Raw genomic sequence first — 11,228 nt, 5'->3', positions numbered from 1 at the left:
CTCAAATTGACTGGCCATCTCAGCAGGCATTATTTGAAATATGTCCATTCAGATTTGTATGAAATATATTGTTGACTATTTGTAAAAGTAATCCAAACAATTTTTGATAAGGATTTTTTATTTTTAAATATAACACTGATAATGAACAGTTACATTCTTTAAACAATCACAGCTTGTGTACTTTTTAACTTGTGAAATTAACACATTTGTGAAAGTGACAACAATTATAGCACTATTGGAATTTATTGCTACCTAAATTACCAACAATTACACATGTAAACAACTATCAGTTAATTAACAGTTATGAAAAACTATCTGAGCAAGCAATTGAACTTGAATGTGATATGTGTGTGTTGAGTGAAGCCTGCAGCCACTGCGCTTTTGAGTCACTTTTTAAAAATTGCTAAAAGTAGCCAAATGAATGTTTAAAATGGCTAAATTTGTTGCTAGGTGCTTTTTGAAAAATAAGTTGCTACGATAGTATAACAAGTTGCTAAATCTAGCAACAAAATTGCTTAGTTGGCAACACCGCACCCGAATAAGTTTGTTTTTAAAACCCCCTCAGGGCTGTAAATGTTGCGTCATTTGATTATTCATTCTAATAGGTCAGTTTGGTAACTAACGATATGTGATAAACTGGACACATCCTAAAATTTTCAGATACTTTAGAGAAGGATTATAAAACGCTCCTTGTTAATTGAAACAAATTTTAACTTTTTCACTTTTGCTATTTTCAACTGGCTGACTAACATTTCAGATTGGCTAAAACTGACTTATCCTCAAAAACAAATGCAAGGATAGCTGGATCTGCTGCAGTCTAGATTAAAGTCAGTTCAGGAAATTTTGTCCATTACGAAATTTGAGAGGTGATAATAGTTCAACAAAAAACACATTAAAATATCCTAAAACCACTAAAACAGCGTTATATTGCTGACTTAATTTCATAAAAGTTACTTGTTCAAATCAAGAGAAATGTGTGTCGTGCATTGTCGGTTCATAATAATCACTAATGTTAGCAGAAAAGTTTATTTAATTACTTTATTTATATTCCAAACCTCCAACTCTTATATTATGTAATTATACTTGAGAGAAAATAGGAAGAGCATTTTATTGTTGGCTAAATTAAATAAAACAAATTATAACTTCATCACTTTTGCTATTTGTAACTGGCTGACTAACATTTCTGATTGGCTAAAACTGTCTTATCCTCAAAAACAAATGTAAGGATCACTGGATCTGCTGCAGCTATGTCAGTTCAGATTATTCATCCATCAGGAAATTTGAGTGGGATAATAGTTCACCAAGAACCACGTTGTGGAGTAATTATGAACTTTAACCTTAATAGAGTGAAAGTTTTTCATTTGCTTTTTGCTTTAAGGCCTATAAGACTTCAAGTGTATTTAAACCATTTGTTTATAAGAATTTGTAACTTTTGTAGTTTTATCAAAGATTGATTGTAATATATTTATACAATAAAGACTGTACAGTGCTCTTTATTTACATTTGATTAATTCATTTCTGATCCTGAATACAATTAGACTCCAGAAAACCGTAAAAGACTAGCTTTACACAGATTATCTGAAAATCATTCCAATCCCAATGAATTCATTCCGAATTGAGCTGTTAAAGTCATCTGCTGAAATCATATTAATATGATCTATCTATCTATCTATCTATCTATCTATCAATGTATATATATCATATATATATGAGCAATATCACACTCGTCGCAGTGCAATGTGGCTGTATATCGGCACTGGTGAAAGGCGTTCTTTAGCTCGAGGCTGAGTGCCTTAGTGTCCCACCAGTGACGATATACAGCCACATCGCACTGAGTGTGATATTGCATTAATCCCACAGTTTGACTGCATAATCGTGTATAGAAAAAAGAAAATTAAACATCTATTTTCATCTGCAGCTGACGTCAGAACAGCAGGGACCGTTGCTGCTACTTCACCAATATCACTTTAGAGCTAGTGTTTGAATGATTCTCTAGCGTAATGTCTAAAGTTATGACAAAACAGGTGATTTATGCTCACACTTTAAGATTATAAGGAATGCCATCAGTCTACAGAGATTTCCCAGAAATTCTGTTGCAATCGGGAGATCACAATAATTAACCCCGAAAAAGCCAAAGCAACATAAACACTACCAGATTACTGTTGTGTTTGCGATAAGGAAAAACGCTAAACACATGCAGGCATTTCTTCTGTCTTTCTGTTTACTGAACTAGTCTGCAGTAACAAAAACAGGAGACTCAATAGAAACAGATGGTCATCTCCGGTTTTAAGACTTTAAGATATGTCCCATCTCACACTCAACACACTACAATTACTATAGTAAAAATACACTACGACATACAAAAGAGAGAGATCGACTTGGAAAGTTACCAGTTTTATATTGATTTGATCAGCTGTAGTTTAAAATTACACTGGGTTTTCCCCGCTCCGTAAGGGCTTATTATGCGGTCTCTGTCGCCATCTTGTGGATGGACATGGTCAACCGTCTTTGGTCTGCTCGATGACAGACTAATGGCCGGCGACGCGGTGTCTCTCAGAATTATAAATATTTAAAAATAGGCACAATCCTTATAAATAAACTGCATAGTTGCAATCTAAACAACTGCATTCTCCACTATAAAGCCGTTGTCAAACTAAAGTGTCCTCTGCTTGTTGCTATATGTGGGTAGAGTAATACACAAGGGTGAAGGGTGAAGGGGCTGGACGAGTGCTGATACTGGCAGAATATCACACGGCTATCAGCCAATCAGATTCAAGAACCAGACAGAACTGTTGTATAAATATAAATATATTGCAGAAAAATGAAACATCTTAATGTCAGTTTTTTGCAATATCACGCAGCCCTAGGCATAACCTTAATAACCTAGATGTGTCTACAAAGCTGAATTGACTTACACCACTCATCTGTGTGGTTTCTCTGTATCCCTCAGCCTCTGTCCGCCATGCATGGAGGCATTCGCAGTTATGACGTTCCAGTTCGTCTCCGCAGAGAGCTGCGCGATTCGGTGCCCTATGAGGCCCAGATGATCTCCTACCCCTCCGCTGACTACAAGAGCCGCAGCAATGACTTGTACTACCCGCCAGACGTCCTAAGAGCTCAGGGTTTGGGACAAGCCCTCCAGCGGCTGGTGGAAAGTGATCAGAGGCGGGAACAGGAGGCAGCTTATTTGGCTTCAATGCTGCGGCTCCTCAACGAGGCACAGGGCACCGGACAGGGCAGAGCTGGGGACCAGGAGGAAGACGGGGGGGATTTTCAGGGCCCATATCCTCCTGATTATGATGAGACGGAGCAGGCTGTGAGCATGGCCAAACCACAGGCTTCATGGCAGGGTCTTCTAGATCCTCAGCTCACTCAGGCTCTGCTCAACCGCTACAAGCAGGAGAGACTTGTGCAGGCCGGACTCGCAACCGCAGCCAACAGGATTCCAGACCGAGAGCAGGACAAAGATCAGGAGATGCTCAGGTAATACATACAAACTAGTGTATATATGAGCCAGGGGTTGTTAAAACTTACATGAAACTACACTGTAAAAATATCTGTAAACAAACAGGTTCCGTAAGTGTTTATTTATGTTGTGAATTGCATTATAGGAGATTTATCTCTGCTCTGTCGACTTTTATTGTTGAAAATTCAACTAAACTAAAGTTTAACAAAGTGACTGTTGACATTTTAGTAGTTTGAAATAATATCATGTATAATAAATAATATAGAGAGAAATAAGTCTGTGAAATTACAAAAAATACTGGCCATACATCATTACCATGTTTTTGTACTGCGGTGCAATATACAACACCAACCCAGACGATACATCACTTCAAACTGTTCTCAATAAAATACAAAATGTCAATAAAAGTATTTTTTTTCCAACATTTCAACATCGAAAGGATGTTGGAGGAAAGATCAAAGTCCCATAATGCAATTCAAAAGCTTCAGTAAAGTTGGCCCCCACCCAACACAAAACATCAGCAAATAGTCTCAGCCGTTTGTGCTGCAAAAATATATTAGTTTATGCTGTTTTAAAATAATATTTGCAGGTCATTTAGCGATCACGCAGCCCCCCATGGAAAACTACGGAGACCCGGAAGGGACGTGATGGTGGGGGGAAAATGGATTAAAGGGAAAAAAATGAGATATATATATATATATATATATATATATATATATATATATATATATATATATATATATATATATATATATATATATATATATATATAAAGTTTTTGCGTTGTACAGAAGCTGATCTGGGATCAGTTTATCATACGGAGCGCGTCCGTATACATGCATTCGCTAATTCAGATGTTGCATATGAAGGGCGATGATCGACGCACAGCTTTAATGGAAAGAAAGTGAATGCAGATATTTTTATATTAATTTCAGCGTGCTTTACAAATACACGAGAAATATGGGAAAATACTTAATGATAGGATGATAGAGAATAGTAAAATACAGGAGAATCCCGGCAAAAACTGGAGGGTTGACATGTATGAAGTGAACAGAAAGTGTTTGTGGAAAAACATCTTTGCGAGATAACGCAAAACATCATTGCGAGGGAACGCAAAAACTTAAAAAAAAAAAAAAAAATAGAAAAAAAACTATTTTCCTATCACTGTTTTTTTTTTCTTCCATCCATTTTTCCCCACCATCACGTCTTTTCCGGGTCTCCGTAGTAAACTGTCAATTTACAGATATTTTTTACAGTGTATACGTAAAAATTTATTGTTAACTAAAATGAAGATGCAATAAAGCACAAAAATATCAAATGTTTGATATAGAAATTATTTTAATTTGTTTGAAATTTATATGAATTTGATATCAAATAATAAGATAGATATTTTGCCTTGACTTCTAAAATGGTTAAAAGGTTTTCATAAATGAAGTAAATATTCAATAAAATAAATATTTTACATTAATAACATACTAAATGAACATTAGAAATGTGGCTTTGTTGATCAGCTGAATGAGAAACTAAAAACTAAATCTGCAATGAATTAAACTTAATTCTTAGTATTTTTAAAAACATAAAAATATACACTAAAATATTTTATGATCAATTAGTCATGACAACATGTTTTAGTTCATTGTAACTTATTAAACTAAGTTAATCATGTTCTAACTCAATTTTATAAGTTATACAAGTTGTTTCAGGTCAGTTTAACATAATATACAGTGCTCAGCATTTATATAGCACCCCTCACAAATTAAGTTTTAAATTAATATTTTTAATAGGAAGCTACAAAGTTATATTTGTGCATATACATTATATTAGTCAGTACTGAAGCCAAATCTGGAGCTCATCTAACAAAATAACTTACGATAATGGTCCAAAAACTAGTACAGCCAAAGTTATATGTTATAGACAAATATTAAATACAAATTTAAGAGGAAAAATCAAGAGAAGCAAAAAAAAAAAAAGAAAAATTTAGTTAAAATTTTGTAAGTTGTAATTTATTTTGCATTATTTTGCTTAAATGTAATTGTATTATCCTTCAATTTCTAAATATGTTTGGTGACTAAAATATTATTTTAATAAATATATCTGTTTAATAAATCTGTTTCGTTAAAATAGACCAGAATACATTACCTATATTCACTGAGATATTCATTTTCAAAATGGGGTATACTCAATTATGCTAAGCAGCACTGTAAGGTTAATGGACTCATAGGTTAATTAGATTCAGCTTAATTTAAGGCAACCAGGATTTTCTACAGTGTAGTAATACACATTAATAAAACCTTTATATCAAATTCTTAACAAAATATGTATGTAATATGTAAATTTATTCTAACATTTATTATAAATACTATAAAAAAACGGCAAAAGCACATAAAATAATTTACACATTTAAATGAAAACTAAAAATAAAGACATTTTAAATACATTACATATTCTATACTGTATAATCATAAGATGATATATAAATGACACTGAACGGAAAACTGAGCTTTAACTATGAAAACTGGACTGATGCAGTTTCAATTTACTAGAACTTCTATGTTAAGCTGCTTTGACACTGTCTACATAATAAAAGTGCTATAGAAATAAAAATTAATTGAATATAAATCTTTATTTATTACAAAAACTGATGAAAATGTAGAACCAAATCAATTTGAAATGTTGCCCCAGATATAAGTATTAAAATTACAAAAAAAAACTCTTAAATTATGAATTTAATTAAATAATAAATTAAAACCATACTATTAAGCTGAAATAATAAATATTAAAACATCTGATTAACTTAAAATAATTAAAAATGTTAAAAAGTGTCTAGACAAAGAACTTAAGTTAAAAAAAAGCATTGCAAAACCAAAAATTTTAATAAATAAAACCAAAATAGTAACACAAAATGGCTAAAAAAAATGAAATTGAAAACTAAATAATAAAGTTTATAAATGAAACTAAATAACTAACATCAACGTATCATAATTTGATCTCAAAAACACCCAATCAATTATGTTAAACAATGTGCTGAATTTAAATTTCAAGTTAAAGCAAAACATGCAGCAATTCTTCTATCTTTTTTTTACATTATCCTATCATTTTAAAGATACCTTGTGGAGAAGATCCTCTCCAGCCTTGCATCAGGTGGCAACCAGGGAAGCTCTTCAAACCCGAGAGCCAAACGAGACCTGAGCGCAGTGTCTAGCATAGAGAGACCCATAAAACCTGCCCTCAAACGCTCCCGTCGCTCTCTAGACTCCGCCCCCGGCCCCCAGCCAGAGGCATCACTGCTGAGGGTGAAGAGGCTGGATGATGATGATGTAGATGAAGATGCACTCGCAGGCCAAAGCAACAGAACGCCACACATCGGCCTGCAGAGAATGAAGCGCATTGACACTGACCTGCCGCCTCCCAAAAAACACAGCCGCAAGCGCAGAGCCCTGAGCTACGACCCGGCCCTGATCGCACAGCATATCTTGCAGTACCTCCCAGGCTAAAAACCATGCAGAGAGAAGAAGAAAATCCACACAGACAGACGTGAGCAAGAGTTTCTGATGGGGAACGCAACATTTCACTTGCTTACATATACGCCAGCATTCATCGTCATGCGCAGAAAACCAATCTCACGCTGCACTACATGATTTTACTCTCATTTAGTAATTGTCTTGTTTTTTATTTATTTAAAATGGTGAAACATTCTTAAATCGAGATGCATTTACTTAAAGGGTGCCCAAACTTTTTCTTATGAAGGGCCAAAAACCAAACTTGATTGAGGGCTGTGGGCAGAAGATATATTACAAGTTGCCATGGATGATTTCCTCAACCTTTTCAAAATCAGTAGAAAACATTACTTTAATCATATTAACTAATGCATTATATATATTTTTAATATTATAATAAACCTAATATAATGAAAACAAAAGAATTTGTCGGCGCCAGTGGTGTAGTGGTTAGTGCGTCAACACATGCACTCCGGTGCTCACGGCGACCCGATTCCAACCTCGCGGTTCTATGCCGCTCCCTCCCCTCTCTCTGCTCCCCATACTTTCCTGTCAATACTCTACACTTTCCTATCTATTAAAGGTGAAAACCCTGAAAACATTATTATAAAAATAAATAAATAAATAAGAATTCCATTTATAACACAATGGAGTTTAATGCTGAATACACTAGTCAAGCTGCCCCTGCCTTTGCCTTGATTTGCTTATTGAGGACTGATTTGCGCTCTATCCGTTGAGCAACAGTATGTTCATTTTAAAAATAATATCGGATTCATTTACTACATTTAATTGAAACAATAATTCAGGTTTGTCTTTTGTAGCTCAAAAAGAAAACTAACATATGAAAGCTTACGTTGAATTAGAAATTACTGGATTAAAAGCATTAACCCCAACTAGGCATGAGCCGGTATAAGATTCTGACAGTATGCTAACCTTGGATAAAAACATCACGGGATTGTGATTACTGCTCTAAAATATGCTCTTTTTAAATGCCTGGGTAAAAAAAAAAAACTTTTCCCAACTTTGAACACAATATATTTTATTTTGAGAAACATTTCAAATATTTCGGAGCAGTAAACATGTCAGACTTAATAATTCAAATGAATCAATGAGTGCGTTTACATGGACACAACTTAATACGATTAATATAGTACTCTAATTAAGAGTCTACCATGTAAACAGTGATTTTTGATTAATTTAATTAGAGTAAGGTCATAATCGAACTAAAGAAAAATCTAATTAAGACATGTGAAGAGTTCAGATGCAAAAACCTCTAAATGACATCTGAAATGTTCTCCTAAAATGATCATTTTTCTCAAACTCCTATTTTTATGTTTAAGTATTTCACTTTAAAAGCAATGAAAAGAACGTATTCATCACTATAAAAGTTAAAATTCAGAGCCTACACACAAGAGTCAGAGATAAATGCTAATTTTAGAAGAAAATATCAAATGGCTTTTAGAGGTTTTTGCATCTAAACTCTTCATGTAGAGTATGCCGATTATAGTCACATTATTGAAGTGCAGTACAGATATGTAAACACTGCAATCAAACTATTACCGTCAGGTAGGACTTTTCGCTGCGTTTTGCGACAGGATAGTCACACACACACACACACACACACAAGACTGTTTGACACTATTTCACTGCTCTTTGCACCTACCGAGTTAGTGACCACAGACACATACATCGTGAAATGCAAAGGTTTTTTTCTCCCATTCAGCGTGCGGCCTAAAAATTAATTAAAACAACACTCTTCCAGCAGGTCATAGTTGCATCCAATATCTCATTTGTCACGGGGGCATGCATGAAATGCTCCTGAATGAAAGTGAAAGTGCCAAACTGCAGTTAAAGTCCACAAATTAAAAATGAAACACCTGAAATTACATGAAACTGCGGAGGAAAGGTGGATAGTGCAGTGACATTAATCGAATTATGTGCTATAACATTTAAAACAGGATCATGAAAGTAACATTCAAAGAGTAACTCGCGTAAACACTTTAATCATATTGTTGTCTTAATTATATCAAGGTAAATGATTTGATTACTGATGTCCATGTAAACGTAGTCATTGACTTCTGCTCTCTTCATTAGTTTCAAAAACATCGATTTCTTTAATTTAAAATGGCATCTTTGGATATCTTTTCTGCTGAAAATGCTGATTTGCCATGATGACAGTACATAATATTTGACTAGATATTCTTCAAGATACTAGTAGTCAGCTTAAAGAGACATTTAAAGGCTTCACTTAGGTAAGTTAGGGTAATTAGGCAGGTCATTGTGTAGTGATGATTTGTTCTGTTAACAAATAAAAAAATATTGCTTAAGGGGGCTAATAATATTGACCTTAAAATGGTTTAAAAATGAACTTTTATTCTAGCCGAAATAAAACAAATAAGACTTTCTCCAGTAGAAAAAATATTACAGGAGATATTGTAAATAAAATTCATTGCTCTGTTCAAACATCCTCTTTTCTTAAAGATCATTTGGGAAATATCTGAAAAAGAAAACTAATAATTCTGACTTGAACTGAATATGGCTCCCGGTGATACATTGAGGTCTTAAAGGGACAGTTCACCCAAAAATCCTGCCATCACATGTGCAGACTCAATTTGATTTGCCTACAGTATATGCTGTTGCTGTTGTTTTTTACTGTTCAAATCAATTTTATTAAACGTTTTTAGTGCAACAAACATGTCAGAAACTTACACTGAATAATAAGATAATATACATCATTCATGTCATTTGAATCCTGACCCCCACATGAAAAATAGAATAAAGATAATAATAAATAATTAAATTATAGCGAAATAAATAAACAAACAAATAAAATAAATAAATAAAAAATAAGGACATATGAAAAGTTTAGATGCAAAAACCTCTAAGTGCCGTCAGAAATTTCCATCGAAAATGAGCATTATTCTCAGTCTTCTTTGTTTATGTTGTGTTATTTCACTTTGAATACTATGAAAAGGACTTATTCTTTGCCATAAAAGTGAAATTACTGAAGCTACACACAGGAGTCTGATAAAAATACTCATTTTAGAAGAAAATTTCAGACGGCATTTAGAGGTTTTTGCATCTGAACTCTTCATATTTATTTGACAAAAAGGCAGATTACATTTCTTTTGTCCACGTTGATTGTTTTTTACTTTTAAAGCTAAAAACCTACTTTAAAGGGACAGTTCACCCAAAAATAAAACTTCTGTCATCATTTGCTCATCCTCCACTTGTTCCAAACCTCTTTGAGTTTCTTTCTTCTGTTAAACACAAAGGCAGATATACTGAGGAACGTTGGAAATAAACAACCACTATCTTCAAGTCTTTTTTAGTTCCCTAATATGGATGTAAATTGTTGTTTTTTAACACTCTTAAGTATATTCATTTAAGTTCAAAAAGTGTGAATAAATAGTGATAGTTTAAATTTTTGGATTAACATTATATGGATTAAAAAGTCACTTAAATCATGATTAGTCTAAGTAAATTGAGTAAATCAAGGTCAAATATAAATTTTTGGGTGCACCGTCACTTTAAACTAAGGTTTTTCTGAGCCTAATTGGACAAATTGTACAATTTATTCAGCTTAATTTAGTCAGAAAACAAGATTTAATATCTTAAGTTCATTTCAAGTATCTGCATCTCGATTTAAAAATATTTCCATATTTACAATGAAAAACAAGACAAGATATGAATGAAATCATTTGTTGCAGTGCAGACCTGCTTGCCAAGCTATTCTGATATGATGTTACTCTGTTTCGATGTTATACTACAATAAATCCCACACAGATAACAGCTTATGGAATATGCTTGTTGTTTTTCTCCTGTTTTGCCACATTGTACAGGCATTACTGACATGGAAATGATTAGTTACTATCTTACACAAGTCTCTGTTTTACTCAGAATCAAGGTCAGGGTAACCTTGACAGATTGAGTCGGTTTCAAATGATGCTGCACTAAAAAAAAAAGATCAATTTGGCCAGTTCTGCTGGTAACAAGATCAGGCTTTTACCCATAAAAAAACCAAACTGCAATTTCACATCCGCCAAGAGTCCATTTAGGCAATTTATGTCACTCAAGTGAGTTTCTATTGAACAATCTGCTTCCCAGAATCGCTGTGAGATGAGCAGAGCATTGGTTTGCTAGATCTGCTTCCAGAAAACTCTCAGTATGAGAGCTTTCCTACATCTGATAGTGGGTTTGGAGACATTTATTGCCTGTTTGTTATTATAATCAAAGTTTACTATTGTGCTTTCAGCATCTCTGCT

General features: G+C 33.7%; 1 protein-coding gene across 1 annotated transcript in view; it reads left to right on the top strand.

The window, feature by feature from the left end:
- Positions 1-10,753, top strand: part of pcsk1nl (proprotein convertase subtilisin/kexin type 1 inhibitor, like) — a 22,554-nt gene extending 11,801 nt beyond the window's left edge. Inside the window, exons 2-3 of the mRNA XM_056464085.1 lie at positions 2,951-3,483; positions 6,570-10,753. Of these exons, the coding sequence (XP_056320060.1) occupies positions 2,951-3,483; positions 6,570-6,960 (924 nt within the window). The 3' untranslated portion in view covers positions 6,961-10,753. The remainder of the gene's footprint in view (positions 1-2,950; positions 3,484-6,569) is intronic.
- Positions 10,754-11,228: the final 475 nt, after the last annotated feature.

The sequence above is a fragment of the Danio aesculapii genome, chromosome 8, assembly GCF_903798145.1.
Source record: "Danio aesculapii chromosome 8, fDanAes4.1, whole genome shotgun sequence".
NCBI lineage: Eukaryota > Metazoa > Chordata > Actinopteri > Cypriniformes > Danionidae > Danio > Danio aesculapii.
This window is presented reverse-complemented; position numbering and strand designations above follow the sequence as displayed.